Source organism: Pempheris klunzingeri, chromosome 18 (genome assembly GCF_042242105.1).
Source record: "Pempheris klunzingeri isolate RE-2024b chromosome 18, fPemKlu1.hap1, whole genome shotgun sequence".
Lineage (NCBI taxonomy): Eukaryota > Metazoa > Chordata > Actinopteri > Acropomatiformes > Pempheridae > Pempheris > Pempheris klunzingeri.
The window spans coordinates 17,996,196-18,019,100 of NC_092029.1; the positions used below are offsets into that span (position 1 = coordinate 17,996,196).

The 22,905-nt window shown below is 40.6% G+C and overlaps 1 protein-coding gene across 2 annotated transcripts; it reads left to right on the forward strand.

Annotated features, from left to right (window-relative positions):
• Positions 1-325: 325 nt before the first annotated feature.
• Positions 326-22,267, forward strand: ttc13 (tetratricopeptide repeat domain 13). 2 transcript variants are annotated; one of them, XM_070849361.1, is made up of 23 exons: positions 326-503; positions 1,362-1,456; positions 3,235-3,310; positions 3,405-3,475; positions 3,612-3,677; positions 4,382-4,474; positions 5,654-5,770; positions 5,867-5,977; positions 10,559-10,641; positions 10,766-10,907; positions 11,127-11,301; positions 12,014-12,170; positions 12,608-12,738; positions 12,831-12,963; positions 13,738-13,830; positions 14,088-14,171; positions 14,627-14,711; positions 15,035-15,144; positions 15,498-15,633; positions 16,855-16,934; positions 17,892-17,970; positions 19,677-19,756; positions 19,836-22,267. In XM_070849361.1, the coding sequence occupies exons 1-23, from the start codon at positions 335-337 to the stop codon at positions 19,948-19,950; spliced, it is 2,481 nt and encodes an 826-aa protein (XP_070705462.1). In that variant the 5' UTR covers positions 326-334; the 3' UTR covers positions 19,951-22,267. The 2 variants fall into 2 exon arrangements, with proteins under 2 accessions (XP_070705462.1, XP_070705463.1); XM_070849362.1 differs by having other exon boundaries at positions 15,038-15,144.
• The last annotated feature ends 638 nt before the right edge of the window (positions 22,268-22,905 follow it).

Here is a 22,905-nt window from a genome sequence, read left to right on the forward strand (position 1 = left end):
ATATATATATATATATATATATATATATATATATATATATGCATATATTACCGTGGTAGGAAGGCATTCTTAGCTAACTTTACTTGTGTAGTTATGTTTTAATTTGAAAGTTAGAAACGACAATCCTTTTTGTGTTTTATATCGAACTTCACACTGCCGGGACCGGTTTGACAGCCGCAGTGTATGTCGGGAAATGTAGTTGAAGCGGCATCCCCGGCTGCGGTCTTCTTGCTGGCCTCCCGGAGACTCGCGCGTGAGGAGTGGGGGCGTGTTCGGTTCGGTTTGGTCTAACTGCAGCAGCTTCCGCTCTCTGGCGTCACACATGTAGCACAACATGGCCCCTACCAGCCGGGCTGTTGTTGTGGTAGCGCTCTCACTACTGTACCTGTGCCGGGCTATCTTCTCCTCCGAGTATTTCTCCACTCTCACTTTGTTCAACAACGAGCTCCACAAGCAGGGATGCAGCTCGCTGTCCGAGTGGGAAGAGTACGCGGCTGACTGCGGTAAAAACTCTCTCTTTTCGCTGTTACTTTGCCACGTCCCCCCCCCTCTCCACTCCCCGATTCAACTGTCACTGGTTAACCCGGCTAGCTTAACCATTTCTAAGCTAACGTGAAGAGGCTAATAACAACAAGGGGTGACAGCCCCAGAGGAGATAACGTTGACTAGAAGGAGCTCTTGCGCTTCCTGCCGTAAAGGTTTAACCGGATTTTAAACTACAGATAAAAGAAAGACAGTAGTAACCTACAAGTGAGAGTATATTGACGTGTACATGGCAGAAAGTAAACTCAACGATAGACTCACTTATAGACCGCATATTTTAGCATACCCTTAGAGGTCCACACCAAACTCCAGTCAAAAAATACCTAATTTTGGTGTTGCCATCCTCGACTGCTTAATTGCATGTTTAACAGAATTTAACCGAAACGCGTCTTCGATTACGATGAGCGTCTGGTGGATTCTGCCTACATCTGATGCACCCAGCTGTAAAGTCTTTTTTTAAAAATCACAGCCTTAATGACACACTGTTCCCCACAGTGTATTTTGCTGGAAGCAGAGTAGGAGAATGACAGGTGAACTGTTTGTTCAAATGTTTTCTTTAAATGCTCTAACAGAGCAATGGAGAAGTTGCTCCCTAGCAAACTGCCTTTTGGTCTGAAGAATGATTTCAAACCACATTGCTGGCATGCCTCTTTGGTGTGGAATCCAGTATGAGTGATGTCCATTGTCCAGACCGTTCTGTATGTACTCACATATATATATATATATATATATATATGTAATGGTGAAATACATTCCTATTATTAATTACTGTGCTTAGTGCTTCCCACAAGAGATGCTCAGAATATTTGTCTTTCCAGAGTCCTCAATTTTACAGTTGGAGGACCCAGACTGTGAGGAGGGAAGCAACCCGCCCTGCGAGTCAGTCTTCTCCCTTAACGCGGAGAAGATCCTGGTGAGATCTGTCACACACACACACACACACACACACACATGTGTGCGCTAACACACACTAATCAGATATAGAACAGCCACAGTCTGTAACGGTTTCCTTTAGAGGAAAAAACATCCAGTCTAAACGGCCTGTTTTTATCTGAAAAGCACAATTCAATTGCGATCCACTGTAATTTATGGATGAAACATTACGCTACGCTCATGTTTTAGTTTAGTCCACATTCCTCTCAATTCTTGGTTTCATATTCTAATATTTTAAGCTAGTAATGGATGACAGGTGATGACTCACGTAATCTCTGAATTTCTGAGGGAAAAAAACGAAGCCTACTTGCAAATCATGAACAAACTTACCACATGTATTTAAAAAAAAATCAATAAGCATTGTGATTTATTGAGAGGCTGAAATGAATCGGCGACCCCCGCTAGTCGACAGTTTCAGTTTAGGTGCGGTCAGACGTGTGCTGTGCTGCACTTGTAACCACACTTAATGATGTTGTTGCTGAGTGTACTAACCACACCTCTGGGTGAGAACCACTGGTGAGGTTATCAATTCCAGGACCCTTAACTTTTATTTCAAACCCAGAGCAAATCCCTCCTTCTCTGACAAGTGAAATAAGAAAAATACCTTTATTAGAAAGCAGGGAAAAGAGAAATAGGTCTAACTTGACCAAGTTTGAAGTTTGTCATGTACTTGATTACATTGCAAACATCAGTACCAGTAGTGACATTCTTAGGGCATGGTATGTAATAAATAAGTAAATATATATATATAGAACAGTATTTACCTAAAATAAAGTACAGAAAAATGTTAAAGTTAGATTAGATAAAACAGGTATTCAATGTAATAGTGACATTAATTAAAGTGACTAGTGGTAAACTATTTCGCAGTAGTTTTCCTTGAAGTGGCTACGTGTGTTGGGTAAGACCAGTCACCGTGGAATGTGTGTGTGTGCCACTGTCATACTACAGCTCGTGTGTGCAAGTGTCCGTTTCAGCTAGTGTCAGCAGTTCAGAGGCCTGATGGCTTGTGGGTACTGAACCTGCTGGTTTGGGTCAGGGTGCTCCTGTACCGCCTGCCAGATGGCGGGAGCATGAAAAGTCTGTGGCTGTGATGGCTGAGCGTCACAGAGGGTCCGCTGTCACACTGACGATGTTGCTACTGTTATTATTTAAGGCTGTCTGATACCATAAACGATGGAAGTATATGTCTCGTCATTTGTCTTGTTGCTGTTTTAGTAACCAGAATTTGTGCCGCAGCAACATTTGCATGCTGTCAAATTTGCATCCTCTATTGTTGTACGCATTGTGTCATGCTGCCATTCTTCATTTGGGATTGCACAGCAAATACAATGTGACACTTTGAGAAGGAGAGAAAACTAGCCTTTTGATGCAGTACATAGAATCTTTATTATTACACAGTGATTGGCCTGGCTGTAACAAGCATCCTTGGCATTTGATAGACATTTGTGGAAAGCTTGTTAAGCTTTTTTTTAACTAAATAAAACACAAAGGTTGTAATTTAAAGCATATTTTATACATATATATATAAAATCTGCTTTTTATATAACAAAGTCTGACTAGATTCTAAAACTTTCAAAGAAACATAACACATAAGCTTCCACCTGCAGTATAGTCTGTGCTTCTCCTGCATTCGCTTGTTTCACACAGGAAATCCTTTACTTTGTTTCCCATGTGAAGCCGGTGCTGTCTTTTTCTTGATGCACAGTATGTCTGTGTCTTCACCTATATGCCTTTTTGTTTTTTCTGCATCCCTCACAGAACCAGGCCAAGTTGTTCATAGAACAGAAAAAAATCCCCTTCCCCGTAGATAACCACAACACAAACGAAGAACTTGGTAAGTTGTTCGAGTGACGAACCGTACTTATGCTGAACGGATTTATGTGATTTTTGCCAGTCATTCATCATCATCATCTGTTCTGCCATTGCAGCTATAGGCTACGTTCTGATAGGCAACGGCCTTTATGACGAAGCCATCAAACACTTCTCACTCTTATTACAGGTGCGAGATTTTCTCTCAGTACATCTTTTAAAATTGCAGCATGCTGCTTTTTTTGCAGCCTAGCGTCAAAACACACCTTCCTTTCTTTGTGTTCACGCCAAGAATATTTTGCTGACGTGTTGTGTCTTTGAAAAAGGGTGACCCAGAGCTGGTCAGTGCCATCTATGGGAGAGGGATAGCTTATGGGAAAAAAAGTCTACAGGTGAGTGATAAATGTGGAATGCAACTGCACTGTTTAATGTTTCGTTTTATATGTTCTCTGTTTGTCCACTCCCTGAAATTCTATGTTATGGTTCTGTAAAAGCCGTCCACCTGTGAAACACCTAACTCTGGCTTTGAAATGTACAACAGAAATAAAGTTTACTTTGTCGGCTATTAAAGTGTCTTCAGGTCCATAAGATAGTAAATTATAATGTTACAAACCAAATAATTAAGTTACGACTTAAGTTAAATCATCGTTATTACCCTGGAAGTGCGTTTCATCAGTAAGATACAAAGTGTTTCTGTTCAAAATAATGCACTGAATCTTAATTGAATTGGTATACTCCCATCCTATCCCATATTTATAACAATGCCTGAAACCCACACTGGTATTTGGCAGCATGGAGAGCCGTTGTCTTTGTGCATTTTTCCTTTGGTTTCATTAGTTAGACATAAAACTCATGTTGAACGTTGGCGACAGCAGCAGTTTCAGGTAAACACAGAATGACTCTGTGGCATTCGATGAATGCAAATTCAATCTGCCAGGACTCTGCGGTTATCGGAGCGTGCCCTTCAGAGAAAGGCTGGACAGCAGTTTGTGTGTTTTTAGTTGTTTGTGGCTCTGCTCCTAGTTTTGTTCACTATCTATTAAGGTTTATGTCAACAGACTAACTGCCTCTCCATTTCCCCGCGTCTCCATGCCAGGACATAAAGAATGCTGACTTGGCATTGTACGAGCTCAACCGAGTCATCACTCTCGAGCCTAATTGGCCAGAGGTCTACGAGCAGAGAGCAGAGGTGAGGCCCGACCCTGTACACACACACACACACACACACACACACAGAGGTGGGAGAGAGAGAGAGAGAGAGAGACTCAGTGCCAGCACTAATTTATTATGGTTTGGCTTGTGATGTTCCTCGTAGTATAAAGTATATTTTTAGAGGAGATGTCAAGTGTCATAACACACTTTAAGACTACAGCTCTCGCCAACAGTGGATGTATTTTAGCTGATTTAATTTCCAAGTTAAACTAAGTTGCCTTCATTCTGTCTGTAGCTAATTTCTATGCTGTATATTGACAAATCACCACCGTCTCTGATCAGTTTTATCTTCAGATCAGCTAAGCGCCACTGGCTTCATGATAGCATGTGACGTGCACAGACGCAGAGAAGACCATATGGATAAATACACACATTGTTTTAAAGTGGTAAATATTTTGTCGTCAAGTAATGTATGCAGTGTAGTTGTACACAGCGGCAGCTAGTTATGTTTAGACACACAAACAAACAATCAGGAAGTCATGTGAGTTTATAGGTCAGAGGGTCCATTGTTGCAGCAGCATTAAGAGGTCAAAGAATCACGCCGTCAGCTTGAAAAAATGTTGTTTCCCCTGTGTGCCATTTAACTATTTATCTGATGAAATCATGCTGACCTGCAAGTCACACAACAAGCATCACTTCTCTTCTCGTCTTTATCCTGACCGAATGCCCCTTTATGTCATGTAGTGTAGTTGATTTTGTTGTACACATACTTAAAAACAATGCGTCAGAAAAATTTAACTCTGTAAGTCAACCTTTGGCCAAGTGTTCCTTAACTCCTATTCTTCGAGATCCTAGTGGTTATTGTTAAAACAAAGATATTTTGTAAAGGCTCGCTCTACCCTTTCCTGTAGAAGAATAGTCGCTCCTCTTAAAAAGGAATATTTTAAAATGAAAAATCAACCAGATGTAGTGGATCACGTGCAATATTTTTCTACCTTTTCAGCTGTTCAACAGTGTGATTTGCTTAAAAAAAGGACCTAAAACTTATTTTCAGCTGTAATGATCAAACCAGCTTTTCCTAATCCATCGGAAAAGGGATTTAAGAACAAAGAACCAAATAAGAATCTATGATTTTTAGGATGTTTTATATTTTTATGGAATATGTGCTGCAGCTTTATCTATTCATTTTGTTGTGTGTGTGTGTGTGTGTCTTTAGATCCTGTCTCCTCTGGGTCGTATCAGTGAGGCTCTGGCTGATCTGACAAAAGCCATCCAGCTGCAGCCCTCAGCCCGTCTGTACAGACACAGAGGAACACTGCTCTTCATTTCAGAGGTGTGATTATCATACGTTCTGTGTGTGCATGTGTTCTGCCTCCGTGGATGCCTTCATGGTGCCACATGCTGACCCTGTACTTTGCCTCTCCACCAGGACTATGTGGCAGCTATGGAAGACTTCCAGCAGTCTTTAGAGCTAAAGAAGAATCAGCCTATAGCCATGCTGTATAAAGGCCTCACCTTCTTCCACAGGGGCATGCTCAAGGTAAGTTGCTAGCTGGCTCTTAATTATTGTCTCTCTTTCCAGCAGAAATGTGTGGATTTGGCTCTTTGGCTCTGCGAAAATGTCAATTGTGAAATACCATTTGTAGCACAAACACTCATGTTTATTCTTTTTTTAAATTGTTCCTACTTAGAGGGACTCTAGTGCATATTTAGCACCTCATTTGTGCTTTCTATCCCCATTTGTTCTCCACACTTTTCATGAGCTGTCAACATGACGAGGCCTTTTTTTTTTTTTTTTTTTTTTTACTGTAAACTGCTATGGCCAATAGTTCTAATGATAATGCAGCGACTTTCTGAACTATCGTCACTAAGTGCTTCACGAACAAGGACAAAATAAGACTAGAGAACAATTAAGCATCACGTAAAAACACAGTTGGATAAAACAATGGGCAAAAGTAATGCATAAAAATAGGAAGATAAGCAGATAAATAGTAAATAATAGAGTAAGTTTGGAGAGATGATTTAAAAGAGGGTGGTGAATTCTCACACAGGTCTTTAGCCTTGACAGGGGAATAGCTAACAAGGCCCTATCAGAGGCCCAAGCTAAGGGCTGGTGAATAATGCTTTAAAAGCTCAGCCAGGAAGCCCAATGCCACACCATCTAGGGCCTTAAATGTAAGGAATTATAACAGACGTGCAGCCAAGGGGAGCTAAAATATGGGAGGGATGGTCCTGCCGTAATGATTTGGTTAACAGTCTAGTGGTAGTGCCTGCAGTGTCCTTTTGCTACTGGAAACATGCAAATAAATGTGGGTGAAAATCACTTTAAACTAATCCACTACTTTTAGAATATTTCTGTATTTATGGCGGACACTGGTAGAAACAGTCTTCTCTATATTATGTTTACAGCAGGCAAAAATAAAGCATGGAGGAAAAGTTGCAATGCGATAATGAGTTTGGCATACAGTACAGGCCAAAAGTTTGGACACACCTTCTCATTCAATGCGTTTTCAAATCCGCTGTTCTGTAATTGGTTATATATGATGTTGTTAGTACTTACTCTGTTACATATATATTTAGCGCAGTTAGTACAAATTTGAGGCTCAGTATTGTATAATTGGCCTTTTATAAGTAGTGATCAGAAGTAATAATAAAATTCCCCACAGTATCAACCTGACTTCTGCACAACACAACTGATGGTCCCAACCCCATTAATAAGGCAAGAAATTCCACTAAGTAACCCTGACAAGGCACACCTGTGAAGTGAAAACCATTTCAGGTGACTACCTCTTCAAGCTCATCAAGAGAATGCCAAGAGTGTGCAAAGCAGTAATCAGAGCAAAGGGTGGCTACTCTGAAGAAACTAGAATATAAGACATGTTTTCAGTTATTTCACACTTTTTTGTTAAGCACATAATTCCACATGTGTTCATTCATAGTTTTGATGCCTTCAGTGAGAATCTACAATGTATATAGTCATGAAAATAAAGAAAACGCATTGAATGAGAAGGTGTGTCCAAACTTTTGGCCCGTACTGTACTTTGGACCAGAGTGAAACTCATGGTGTTGTGTGGATATTACGTTAGTACGGTTTTCAAATTTCTATTAGTTTCAATCATCTTTGAGTTTCTGCAAAGTATAGCGTGCTCTGTGAGAAATTGTGTGTGGGGTGAGTCTTAATGTTGAGCCATAATGAGCTCTTTGAGCGAGCCTCTCAGAAGGAGTTTCCTGTATCTGTTTACTGTGGAGGTAGTTTTCCTCCTTTAATGTAATGAGAAATAATAAGGAAATTGTGGTTCAAAACAAACAGGGTGTTTAGGGTGTCATTTCACACATACAGGAGCCAAATGTGTGATGACATTGTTCAGTAAACTGATGATAAAAGCAGAGGGTTACCTCTGTGTTGGGCCTGCCATTATTCTTTTGATAAAAATGCTTTTCATCCACTGCAGCAACTCCAGCAAATCAAAAGTTGTTGCTCCAAGCAACACGAGGAAAGTTGAAATTCAACATGTTTCCAATTCTGCCTTTGAAATACGATTCATCTAGATAAAACACTGCCTAAAGTATGTTGTCATTTTGTTGGCCCTCCAAAGCCTAGTTTAACACCAGTTTCACAGTGTTTCTCACACTTTGATAAGCTGATGTCAGATCAAAAGGAGTGCAGAGCAGCATCTTCAGCCGTTTGGTCTGCGGTTTTTCAGGCTTGTCTGCGAGGCTTGTGTTTTATCCAGTCACGTGTGTGTACGGGGGTTTTCGGTAGTGTGAAGCACCCCTGTTAACCCTCGGCTAACTCATATCCTGCTGTTGACTACAAACAACAACAGCATACTGTACGTGTGATAGTGAGATACAGATGCTGCTTTTCTGTTTTTAAAGAGCATCATAATAGCTGAGCAAGCAGCAGCTGCACCCCCACTATTAGACTGGGGGGAGCATCTCCACCTTTTGATCAGGCAACTTAGCGATTTTAAACATTGTAGCAAGTTTGGATTGAAATTAATTCTATTTTGCCGTGTCAAATGTAGTATGTGAATAAAAAATGACCTCTCCTGTCCTTACTTAAGCTGTCACATAAATTCTGGACAATTTCTGGAAAGTCAGTCCTTTTCACACATGCATTTTATACATGTCAATGGTAGCACACAACCACACAGTCTATGTACACAACTTTTATGAGAAAGGATTTGGCTAGTATTCTTTAGAGTTTATTTTTTAGGGTTTAGAGTTACTCTTATAGGGTTTAGGGTTACTTGTGGATTAGAAACTGAAATGCACATGATGTTGAATCAGGTCACAAACGCAACAGAAGCTTGGTTTTGAGTCGAAATAGGACCAGATGAGTAGCTTTGCAGTTCGTCTTGGCAAACTATGAAATATCTGCATTATGTCGCTCTGAGACAACATTCAGTCTGTCACTCACTGCTGAAACTAGAACACAATGAAAAAGTAATATTATGTGGTGCTGGTATAAACTGGTCTTCATACTGAAAGAGCAGCTTAGTTGGTCATGATTAAAGGCTCTATATTCTAGGAAATGGCACTTTCAGGTGTTAATTAAATGAAAATGTTCCTGCCGTACCTCGACTTGCCTGTCATTAATCATGCACCCCCTCTTGTAACTATAACTAGGCGCCCATGAGGAGTACCATGATGTATTCTGGGTGTTGGACTTAAATACTGTTTCCTGGTGGTGGAATTTGCTGCAGCTAGTTCTCATGAAAACAAAGCCAACATTGCACATCTGTTTTTTATCAGTACAAACACTGACTAGGGCAATATCATGTTCTGCGAGAAAGGAAAAATAGTGTGAATAGGCCCCGAGTCTGCTGACCCAGTAGGTGCCCCCTTTCTTGTCCACCTCATGAAAGCGAGGATCATATAGTCAACTTTTATTTTATTTAAGCTAAAGATGCTACTAACCTATATGGGAAAAATCTGCAGTATGTAAATAATCAAATACTGTAGTTTGGTGCCAGGCAAAAATGTGTCAACTGATTTTAAGTTCATATTTGGTAGGTTTGATGTTTTTTTTTTGGCTATGCTAGAGGCATGGTTCTGTTGATGGTAGTCAGTACTGTCCGTCAGCCCAGGCTGAAAAATCTCAACAACTATTGAAAGGATTGCTGTGAAACTTTGTACATGCATCATCCTGAGAGGAAGAATCCTATCGACTGAAATGATCCACTGAATTTTTCTGTAGCACCACCATAAGAATGAATTTGACAATTTTAAAACACATTCATGGTCCCCAGAGAATGAATTGTAATAAGACTGATTTTTCATCCAGCATCATCAGGTCAAAACTTTTATTAATTTGCTTTGCTTTATGACCCTGCAGAAGTAATGACATCACCATTCGCTCAACTTTGTGTTGAGTCCTACTTAGCAAATGATAGCATGCTAAACCATGATGTGCTTGTTAAACAGTGTAACTGTTATCGCTACTAAACACCATGATGTTGGTAGTGTCCTTGTTAGCATGCTGATGGTGAACATTTCCCCCATGTACATTAAATAATCTACACAGCCCATACAAGCCCATAATTCTATGAGTAATCTACTATGAAATGCTTAAGGTGGAGGCACAAAACAAAATAATAAGGGACTGCCAGAAGTTTTAAAAAGATTTTTTGGTCAGTAACAGAAAGGGCAACAGCTTCAAGCCAATACAAGAGATTGATTCTTCTAACAAGTTAATTGGTCGTGTCTGGCATCTCTCCAGTACTGCAGTATCTCCAGTACACCTGCTACAGAGATGCTTATATCCCAAACGATGATGATTTTGCCAAACAATTCAGGTCATAGGGGAGGTACAAGATCGACTGTCCTTTATTTGAATGGTCAAACTCGTATGTCGTCTGTGTAGTTTCCCATAGATAGTATCATGAGCATGAAAGCAAAATTCTCTCAGAAGTGGTCACTTCAGCTCCATTTGAGTCACGTTGTGGTGGTGTTTTTGAGCTACAGTTTGTAGACAACATCTGGATCGACTGTATCTCAAACAATGTGTGAACCATCTGCTAAGGCAGAATTCTAGGTTTAACCTCATGTTCCCTTTTGCAATTTCCTGTTAACTTTGTGTGGTCACTCTGAAAAGTTGCTCGTTTCGTCTCATCAGGAAGCCATCGAGACATTCAAAGAGGCGCTGAAGTTGAAGTCTGACTTCATCGATGCCTATAAGAGCCTTGGACAGGCCTACAGGTACAATAAGCCTGTTTACTTCACGTCGTCTTTGCCCTGTGGGTTAACACAGCAGGTCCTTTTGTATTTAAGGAATTGAGAGTCATATTTTGTCCACCATTGTATCTCTTCTTCCTCTTCCCAGGGAGCTCGGTGATTTTGAGTCAGCAATGGAGAGCTTCCAGAAAGCCCTCATGTTGAACCAGAACCACATCCAGTCTCTCCAGCTCCGAGGCATGATGCTGTACCACCACGGCTCATTGCAAGAGGCCATAGGCAACTTTAAGGTACAAGAATCCACAGCTTTAAACTGCTCTATAGCCTGGGTTAGTTAGTAACACAAACAAATTGTAGCAGCCACCCGTTCATCAATGAATATACTGTATAATATCCTTAACTGTGTACGTACTGTATACATCATGTCAGTCCAACCCTCCTAACCCTCTTCTGGCTTTGATCCCTTTGAATTTTTCCCACCTTTTCCTCCCTTCCCATTTGTCCTCCAGAGGTGTCTTCAGTTGGAGCCCTACAACGAGGTGTGCCAGTACATGAAGGGGTTAAGTCACGTGGCGATGGGTCAGTTCTACGAAGGCATTAAAGCTCAGACTAAAGTCATGCTGAACGACCCTCTGCTGGGACAGAAGGCCAGCTCTGAATACCTCAAAGTGAAATACCTCAGAGGTTAGCGTCCCATAATGCACACATCCAAATGGCTTTCATTCACACTCATTTTTCTGTGTTCCATTCAGTGCCGAAGATTATCAAGAATCTCCTGCTCTATCCAATTCGTTTTATAATGATTACTCATATTCAACCTCAAATTCATATAGTTAAGTTCTGAATGAATGAATTATACTTTAGTCGTGTTATTTGTAGAACCAAAACAAACAAAAAATATCACTTTTCTTTTCAAATTTGTTTGATAGTTACATGAATATCCATGCCAATGTCAATTGAAATAGATAAATAGATATCCTACTTCTACTGGATAATACCATGAGTCTCCGTTACACTGTACTGTATGTGTGTGATAGAAAAGTTTGTTAAATTCAGTTCAGTTCATCAGTCATCCACAAATGCTCTAAGAATCAGTCAATACAATATTATTTATTCCTGTAAAGGCAACTAAAACCACTGAAACATTCAAAGGTTTTGAGTTTTAGAAAAGTCATCATGATTTGTATGAATGTATTTTGCAAAAACTGATTTTATGTAGTCATTGTCTATTCATGAAAAATATCCCAAAAGTAATTGCATCACTTATTTTAAGGTCAGACATGCTAAATGTACCTATAACTGGAAAACCTCCATTTCTAAAATACACCATCATTGGCATCTTCATCGTGACATCTTCTGTTTCCTCCTCGCTTTGTCCCTCTTGTTTTTCTACCAGAGTACTCTCGCTACCTGCACTCCCACCTCGACATCCCAGTAGCAGAGTACAACGTGGACCAGGACTTACCAGGGAACTTTAAGAATCACTGGGCCAAAAACCTGCCTTTTCTAATAGAAGACTATGAAGAACAGCCTGGCCTGCAGCCACATATCAAGTAGGTTTCATGAGTCACTTACAGCTGGTTCACACCTAGAGGACTAATTGTAAGCTGTAATCAGTGGGCTTTAATATAATGGTATTAAACAAATAAGATTCATACATTTCTTGGTTTTATTTGAAGTTGATATAGAATGTCTAACACTGGAAAAGCTGAAAAATCAGGATCAATAATCAACCTAATTTCCTGAGCTGCAATTTAGCTGGGATGAACGTTGGTGTTTCGTGGTTGAAAGCGAACTTGTGCCATTTTTTTCATATGATATGAAAGCTCCAGATGTTTTTACATGTTTCTGTCAGTAGGCTGAAACTTGAGCCTAAAACAGAAGGTCACCAGGTACCCACAGTGCGGTCCAGGAAAAACAGAAAGTGCACAGTTAATGAAAGCTCTGATACAATTCATTCTCAATGTCTGTCCGTATTTGTGGTTTGCAGGGACGTGCTGCCGCAGAACTTTGACAGCTACAGCAGCGAAGTTCAGAAGCTCGTCTGCACAGCTGACCACCTGGGGGCGCTAATGCAATACGACACCCCTGGGTTCCTACCCAACAAGAGAATACACAGAGGTACGACTGCCATGCATGCTGTAGTTCAAATGGATGATTTAAACATTAACAACGGCAGTAAAAAGAAGAGTTGTTTGTTTTGTTTTTTTTAGCCATGGGGTTAGCAACCCTGGAGGTGATGCAGGCTATGCATCGAACGTGGAGCAACTCCAAAGTGCGAGTCAACGGAAAGACCAGGCAAATGCAGTGGAGAGACATGTTCGACATAGCCGTTAAATGGAGGAGGTAAGGAGCAACTCAACATCGCCTTCTTAGCTCGAGTACGCTCCCTTCACAAATTCAAACTTTATATGTCAGGGGTGAGAGGTGGATGCCTTGTTGTTAAAAGGCATGCTGTACCAGATTTCTTTGGGGTTGGAATGACTGGATTTTTAATCGTAGAAGTAAATAATATGCGTCATAGTGAACTCTGTGGACCAGGTTCATTTGACAATATAGTACAGTGACTGTAGACAGAAATCACCACGTCAAAAAAGTGCTACTTTTAAAGCATGTGAGTGAAAGTTTGGTTTGGCTGGATGAGAGCAATGAGAGCAATGACCAAAACACATCAAAATTTGTGTATCCAAGAGAAATTAATTGCAGCTCAGGAGCAACTGTGGAATCTAAATCATCCTCAGGAAATAGCCCTAATTCTTGAGGGAGCAAAGGAATAAGAAGAAGGCAGATGTCGATACACGATAGCCACCAATTCCTCCCGCTGAAGCTGTCTGGCGTGAAATAAAATTAAAGTCTAGACTGAAGCTCATATTACAGAAAAATGAAGTTACAGAACAGAGAATGGAGAAGTCTGCCACCTAAATCTAAAGAGAGAGATTTGTCAGATTTCAGTCATTGTTTGCTTATAACATAAAATTAAACACAGACATGAACAAAGTAAAGTTTTCCTCTGTCTCACTGACCATGGCAGACAAATTACGTTCCACCAAAGAGTCTTTGGTCCTCCGCTGATTGGACTTTGGTATTGTTAGACTAAACAGGCATTTCCTGTGCTCGTAGGATCGCGGATCCAGACCAGCCAGTTCTATGGTTAGACCAGATGCCCGCCAGGAGTCTCAGTCGAGGCTTCAACAACCACATCAATCTAATCAGGTAACAAGTTGGCCCCGAGGACGGTGTCAGACGCTCTCATCGGCCCCTTGAGCAACTTGAATTTCCACACGGCCTTGCTTTGGGCTTTTCTCAACTTTGTAGTGCAAAAGCATTTTTCACATTTCTTGTAATATGACCCAGTTTCTTCTGTTTTTGAATTGACTGCAGCTTTGGTTCTGACAGGTCCACTGAAAGCACTTTTCTGACAGTATGTTGAAATGATTTTTTCTGTCTCTTTTTTTTTTTTTTCCCTTCAGGGGACAGATTATCAACATCAGATACCTGGCCTACTTTGACAACATCCTCGACTTCATCAAAGACAGAATACTGGTGTACCATGGGTAACTAAACCAAAACCTCACCCAGTTTCTATCTATCTATGACTTTAAAAACACTTATAGAACACTTGTTTAATGATGTTGCTGCAATATTTTGAATTATTTACATTCTTTCCATCCACTTACACTGAAAAACTCATTTGAATCACAGAACTCCAAATTGCCTTAAACGCTAGCACAATTCAGCCTAGCTGTAACCCGCTACATATTTGAGGTTATCATCAGGATGTCTCACCTAAATAATTTCACAGTAGTTATATTATTATGTTGCCTGCTGCATGCTTCCCACAAAGTTGGATTATGCAAATTCTTTTTTCCTCCAGGCTTTATTCATTTTGCATGAGATTGTTGAGAAAAGTGTCCTATGCAAATATTAATGAATTATTTTTTTTTTTTCTTCATCAGTTTTCTCACTCTTCTGATTTCATTAACTAATAAGTTCTTGTTGTCTGCCTCAGGGCGTACAACCCCAGAGGACTCTTAGAGGTTCGCCAAGCTCTTGAAAATGTGAATAAAGTAGAAGATCTTCTTCCCATAATGAAGGTAAGGACGAAAAAAGAGGAAACTTAGCTGGGAAAGAAGTGAACAAGAGGAAAAGACGATGAGTGATTTAGAAAAGATGTTTCACACACACTCTCAACTCCACTTTCTTGTTCTGTCTGGAGTTTTCAGTCACGTCGCACTGCCCTCGTAAGCGGACCTTGAGTTGAGATTGTTTTGTTCCATAGTTGGTTTGCCAAATGTCTTTCTGTATGAGACCTTTGAAGCAGCACATGTAGTTGTTGTTGTTTTCAGCGGTTTTGCGCCTTGTAGCCGTTCAGCAGTGAAAACTCAGGATGGTTGTCTGTGTGTTTTATTTTCTGAAGCAGTTCAATAGTAAAACCAGAGATGGCTTCACCGTCAACTCCAAAGTGCCGAGTGTAAAGGATACTGGGAAGGAGTATGACGGTTTTACCATCACCATCACCGGAGACAGGTACGGAGTCAGCCAATTAATTTAATGTACTGTACAATCTGCAGTGTGGCCTTTTTTAGTTCACATGTACCTGTATTTTAGAGACAATACCATTAGATGTCATATAGAAATAGAATTGATATAATAAAATATGCATGAAAGTAATATATAATAAGAAAGAAAGAAAGAAAGAAACATTTGAATATATAAATAAAAAGTTACAGGAAGAGTTGCAGGACACTGACATATGTAAATGGTGGCATGTTTGCACAATAGTTATTTACCATAGAACTCATTTTTACAGCATGAAATGATGAGTTAAGAGCACTAAGTGAGTACCAGTCCCCTCTTTTGAACAGTTTTCTGTATTTTAGGGTGGGAAACATGCTGTTCTCAGTAGAGACCCAGACGACAGAAGAGCGGACGCAGCAGTACCAGTCAGAGATAGAGTCCATCTACAAAGACCTCACTGCCAAAGGAAAGGCATTAATGCTGTCCACTGAACTAGGGGTAAGACTTATCTCTCCAGTTAACTGGAAGCTTTCTGTTGGCACGACTTAAGCATTTTACACATAATAGAGAGCAGACACGTGTTCAGTACAGTGATTTGTGAGATGGTGGGAAACATTACATTTACGGGCAGTTTTAAATCGATCTTAACCCGAGGAGACAAAAAGTGCCCAATGAAAGCTTACAGCAGCGTCAGCAGGTTGTTAAGAGTAACCAGGATGTTGATTTCAGTGCTTTAAAGAGCACAGACTTCCATTTACCTCTGTTGTATTGGGGTGGAGGCAGAAGTCTCAGCACAAGGAGATCTTTTAACCTCTGCAAATAAAATGTGACAGAGCTGAAAGAAATAATAGAGTTATTGATTTGTCATTTGGCAGAAAGTTAATGGCCACCATTGTATATTACTAGATTTTATTATTAGATTTATCATTATATTATTGGATTTTATATTGCTGTAAATTGATGCATACAATACAAATTTGCAAGTATTGATCCTTTAAATTGTACTGCTGGGAATTGGGTCAGAGCAGCACGAGGCGGTCAGAGAAAACTGACTGGGACATAAAGTAAAACAGTAATAGAGAACTAAGTGAACAGCCAGCACAGAAAGTTTCCCCCACAGCGTCTGACAACAGTCACCTCATTTTGCTGTTGAAACTCTCCTCTCCTCTCACTTCCCCCTTCCTTTCCTCACTTACCTTTTGCAGGAATATCACAGCTTTCATTTTTCTGCACTTTACAGGGTTTTAGCACATTTAGATGTATTTCTCAGCTGGTTGCTGTAGACAGCTGTCTGCCTAACTGCATAGGAAAAGAGAGACTTTTAGACTTTATTATATGATATATTAATCCAAGCATGAAAGAAGCCTTTTCACTTACTAAAAAGTCTGCCTGACTCAGTTTCTCTGATTGTTCAGCTTTTTGTTATTGTCACACTGATTTATACTGACAGCTGTAAGAACACCCAACAATGCCCCTTTAACTAGACATGGCTATTAACTGTGATCTGAAACCGACATCTGGGACAATATGAATATCCCCTTTTGTGTTTCGACTCTTGGCTCTTTTTATTATGTCTTCGGCCCTCTCCGGTTTCACCGTGTCTCGATAAACTGAAAAGGAAGACAATACACAGGGAAGACAGTTGACAACATGTCTGCAGAAACTCTTGCTCAGTTTGTAATGCAACAGTTGACTCTGTGATGGCTTTTGTTCTTTCAGGATGCAGATGCTGTGTGTAACCTGATCCTCTCCTTGGTTTATTACTTCTGCAACCTCATGCCCCTCTCCAGAGGATCCAGGTAAAAAGCAAAACAGCCAGCAGGCCAAACGTTATATAGTTCCATGGCTGAGTAACCTATGGGAGAGTCTTGTGTTTTCCCGTGATCTATCTGCCCTGACAGGTTTAATTACCCTAACCCAGGTTGACTAACCCTAACCCTACCCCTAACCCTAACCCTACCCCCTTTGGCAAAAAAACGTTAGAAACTGCTCTTAAAAACAGCAATTAGAACCATGATCACATGAACTCACAACTGCTTTTTTCAAATAATCAAGTCAACCATTTGCACTTCAGAGTAAAACAGGAAATTTAAATGTAGACTCGTCGACTAGTTTAAACTTGGTTGGCTGAGTTTGGCTAGCAGTGCTAGCGCCTGCAGCCTGATGTCTGCATGCCTGTGCCAAATGTGATTACGCACTGCGCCAGTCCACCGGTTATGTACCTGTTTACGCAGACACATACACACACCCCTAGATGGAAATACTGCCATGTACCATGCTGATTTTATAAGATGTCATCGTAGTTTACATGCTAGCTACCAGGGCTACACGTAAAGTTAAGTGGCGTTGGACATAGCTTAGCTTTGGCCCCTTCCAGGGCTGTGGCGGATTGTTGCGTAACATCTAAGATAAAACAGTTCACCTGTGTTTGACACTAAATAGCCCGCGAGTGTTACACCACTAATTATAATATACTAGCGTTGTGAAATCCCTCAGGTATGTATTAGTAGGCTGTAATCCTCAAACTTTGTGAGTTTCAAGTCATAAAAGTGTTTCATACTCTCTCCTCCACATGGAGTTTGTGGCAACTTTCTGGAGAGGAAACCTGCCAGGCTGCAAGTTGCAGCTCTCTAAACGCCCTGACATGACTTCTGCTCAAAGAATAACTTGTTCTGCCTTCAGTGTGCTAAAGAGCACTCTGGGTTTTAAACTCTACATATGATACTAAAGTGTTTTCCTCATCTGCCTGTCCTCAGCGTGGTGGCTTACTCAGTCGTGATGGGGGCACTGATGGCCAGTGGGAAAGAAGTCATTGGTCGGATCCCGAAAGGAAAGGTACAGATGATCTCCTTTCATGATGATCTAACTTCTGTTTTTGATATGAAAGGTGTACATTACATAATGGGGCAACCTGACCAGGGGAACAATATGACTTGTTGGCGAAACTAAATCTTACCAGCTGTTACAAAGTCTGTCCTCATTATGTCCATGTTTCTTTTTCCTAGAATAAAGAATCTCTGGTGACGGGTGGATCTTAAGTAAATAAAGTCTTTGACGTGGATGAAACAAGAGAACATGCAGAAAATGATATTCATGTTTTGAGCCTAACTGCAGATAATCTGCTACTAGTGTCAAAGAGATGACAGATTTTTATTGGCATTTCTTTCAGTTAAATTATTTTTAGATGCCTGAAGAGGTCAAATAAAAAACCTCAGTATTTCACTAGTCTTAAGGTGTCACCTGGCCAAGAAACTACATTTGGTTGTAAACAAGGTAGTTGAATTTCTGGTACATGGTCATACAGCGGGTAAAATAAGTGTTGGACACTTATTATTAATATATTTAATACTTCGTACAAAAGCCTTTGTTGGTAATGACAGCTTCAAGATGCCTCCTGTATGGAGAAACTAGTCACATGCAATGCTCAGGTGTGATTTTGGCCCATTCTTCCACACAAACAGTCTTCAAATCTAGAAGGCTTCATGGGCCTCTTCTGTGAACTCTGATCTTTAGGTCTTTCCATAGATTTTCTATTGGATTCAAGTCAGGTGACTGGCTGGGCCATTCTAGCAGCTTTATTTTCCTTTGCTGTGTGTTTGGGATCATTGTCTTGCTGAAATGCCCACCCTCGTTTCATCTTCATCATCCTGGTAGATGGCAGCAGATTTTTTTTATCAAGAATCTCAGAAAAATCAATTCTAAATCAGTTCAGTGTTGGTCTCATCTGACCGGACTATATTCTCTAAGTATTTCACAGGCTTGTCCAAATGTTGTGCAGCAAACTTTAAACAAGCTTCAACTTTTCACTTCAAGCTTCAACTTTTCACTTCAAATCTTGCGAGGAGCACCTGGTCATGGCCGGTTTATGGGGAATTTATGTTCCCTCCACTTCCGGATCACGGCCTCAACAGGGCTCACTGGAAGTTTAGAAATTCTTGTGTAACCAATGCCATCAGTACGTTTTGCAACAATAAGGTTGTGCAAGTCTTGAGCGAGCTCTTTGCCTTTACCCATCATGAGATGTTTCTTGTGTGACACGCTGGTAATGAGACACCTTTTTATAGGCCGTCAGTTGGGCCTGAAGCAGCTGATGTTAATTTGAACTGACAAAGGGCAGGATTGCTTTCTAATTACTGACTGATTTCAGCTGGTGTCTCAGCTCTCCGTGCCTTCTTGCACCTCCCTTTCTTCATGTGCTCAATACTTCTTCCCTCTGTCATTTCACATTATTACACATAACTTAATTCATGGACATCTATGGTTTGATGTCTTTGCATGTGTGGATTGCATGGGGTTGTTACCAACATCTGGTGAAAATTCCATGTCAGTAGCACCTTTAGAAATATATTTACTGAGAAAAATGGTGACAATATTATGAATACTACGAATACTTACCTGCTGTATTTAGGAAATAATGAACCTCAAAATAAGGGAGATTGCAGCCACAGGAAGTTTGTGTCACTGCATCAGTAAAGCCTTGTTTGCACCTGCCTGCACTGAGTATGTATCCTCTAAACTGGGTTCGTTCTGTATTGTTTCAGCTGGTGGATTTTGAGGCCATGACCACACCCAGTCCAGACAGCTTCAGTAAAACAGCAAAGAGCTGGATGAACCTCAAGAGGTACAAAACAAAACTCTGTGTTTGTCATTCATCTTCTCGGCAGACATTCTTATTTTTCATTACGTTTCCTCCTCAACAGTTTGCCAAGTTGGTACCAGAGTCTTCCATCTGTAGCAGAGACCTTCCCGTCCAGCAGAACGATGATCGAGGTCCTCAACACAGACTCATCCTCACACTGTCCAAAGAAGTCCTAACACGACTTGCGCACAGGGGAGAAGTGGGTTTAATAAAGTCTTAATAATGGAGCTTCTACACTGGGCAGACCTAAGGGACCTTCTTCTGCAACCCAAACTAAAGTGGACCGAGTTCTTCAACAACATCTTAGCTGTAATGGTAATCATTTCAGTTAGAAGACAGGAAGTCTGTCTCTCTGTCTCATTCACTATTCTTTCTCTCCTCTTACTCTATATTTTGAATTTGTTGATACATATTCAAAATATTGCCTCAGAGAGACTTTTGTGAGTGACGGCCAGTATTTGGTTTGCGGAAAACTGCAATTCCTCTTATTTCTTACTTAATTATATTGATATCAAATCTCCACATTCTGCTCGGCTTTCAGTCGTCCTCCCTTTTTTAAAAACTCACTCACGCACAGCTCTTAACACCACAACAAAGGAAGCAAGCAACAGCAGCTCATAGAACACATTTGGTAAAAGCTCCGTATTGAATCTTTAGCTCGGAGAGACATTTTGGTGTCTGTGACAACACTACCTTGAATTAGTGCCACGGTTTTCACAGTTTGGGATGCAGAAGCGACTCTGTCCACCCGCGCTGTTTCTCTGCTTCATAGGCCTCACGCTGAAACACCCAAAGCACAAAGCCCAACTCACGAACCATCAGCACGAACAATCTTCTGTTGCATTAGTCCTGCATTAGCTTTAGGTCACCTGTGAACTTTAAATTGGAGGTTCATTTGTTAATCGTTGGCTAAGTTTTGTATTGACACCACTGTCGGGTATCTAAAAGTTTTATTCAACATTCAAGATCGTAATTGGCCCTTTAAACTTACTTTAAATTCTCTAAACACACAGCCTATCAGCAGAGAAGGAGTTCGGGGATGTTGAAAATACGAAACGGAAACCTTCAGGGCTATCGAATTCCACCTTGGATACTTGAAGTCTCTTTGATTTAGTTTTCTCGACACTTGCAGGAAGCGTTGCTTCTCTTATCGGGGGGGCACCGAAACCCCGCTTTCATTTAATGTGACCAATAAAGGGTTGGTAAAACAACCGGCCGGCTGCTGAACTAGAACGAGAGCAGTCAGAGATTTCAGAGACTTTTCAGAGAAACGTGCGGTTTAAGTATTTTGTTTCAGTTTCTTGCGTAAAAATCCGAACCGGAGCAACTGAAATAGAAGCTGAGAAATAAAGACACCTGAATGTCCTCCGACTCTCTGACTGTTGTAGAGGATTGATTACAGGTGGGATGGGGGGGGGGACGAAGGAGCACAGCACACGGTTATTTTCTTTCCTATCATTCCTTTCACTTGCATCGGATGCCGTCTGTGTGTCTGGCATTTCTTAACTTTGGATTTGAATGAATTTGCCCGTACGAGCCGTTCTTTAACACACCTTAGATTAATAGTGTGAGAGAGGAAAAGCTCACATCCCTCCGAATGTCTCTCTGTTTATTTTTTTTTTTTACATAAATGAGTTGACTTTGCAAGGCCACTCTGTCTCATCACTTCACAGATATCTGCAGAAAACCTGGCCGTTTAAGTGGCTGTAAATTTGAAAGTGTTTGTGTTTGGTTGGTGTGGTTTTCTGTTTGGTTTTCTCTGTGTTGAAAGTGAATTAGTTTAAAAGTTCCCGATTTTGACATTGGATTCCTCCAGTGGATGCAAATCAAAAAAACCGACAGTGCGTTATGCTTTTCATAATTCGAGCTCACGTTGTTTTAATTTGGCAAATGGTCCTACGGGGGAAGTTAGTGGGATGTGATGTTTACATGGAGCAACCTTCTAGAACAAATTACCTGGGTGAGAGGCATTAAGGCTGATTAGTGTGGACACACCTGCTGCCTGCCTTTTTTTTAAATGACTCGTCAGTGTTGGTTTAAGCACAAGGAGGAATCATCTGACAGTCTTTTGAACAAATTTCAGCGGTTTTCTTTCTCTCGTACTGAACCTTAATTGATTTCAAGGCCTTTAACGCTAAAGTATCATCACTGAAAGTCAGATCAGTGCTGCAGTAGTTCTTCACTGAATGTCCAGTTTCCTCATTTTCTAGTCAAAGTAGATAATTTCCACAAAGTACGAACAAATGCAATCTGTCCAGTGGCAGATCTAATTTAATTCTGTGCACGGTCAAAAGTCCTACACTTGTTTTGCTTCCTCTCACTCGTCGTCTTCACATCGATGAATGTGCTGACCGGCCGTCACTTTCTTTGTCGCGCTGGGTGACCCAGTCATCCAGTGCTACGGTGGGCTTTAGAGTTAAAAACTTGAAGGAATGTTTTATTGAATGAGTGAATGAATGTTCAGCAGTCAATAAACCTGGTTGACAGTTTTAACAGACTCTGTTGTTGTTTTTTTTCTAGAAATAGAAATCTATGGAAGAAAAAACAAAACGTTTGGTTTTATACAATGAAAATACTAAATTGGGGAATGATTATGAGATCAGACTTATTAAGATGGACCTACCAGGAGTGTTTTTTGTTCTCATGCATCGCTTCATGTATTTTTTTCTTTCCATACAGAGTGGACTGACAACACCAAGCTTTTACAGAACAGTCATTTTATGCTCTTACAATCTCTTCTGGTACTCTGATATAACCATTCATATTTAACATTACCTAATAATGCTTATGATAATGCTAATAATAATAAAAACGTATGTAAGGATCCAACACAACGTGCTATGGTCTGATCTTGACTTCACATTTAGCATGAAACTCTGCAACTGTTAAATAATGAGTATGTTAAAATTAGATTCAGTGAGAATGACTAAACTCTACCTTCCACTGTGAAACGGCACAGATTGTGTTTAACTGTATTAACTGTAGTTTTCCTCTTCGGGTACATGTCCTGATGCTGACCCACAGCTGGTGGTGTTCTTCCCCGTTGGTATCAGAGCCCTTCATGTACATTCAGATGACCTCCCTGTCTACCAGAGCCACGGTCAAGGCTCTCAAAGAAATCCTTACTCAAA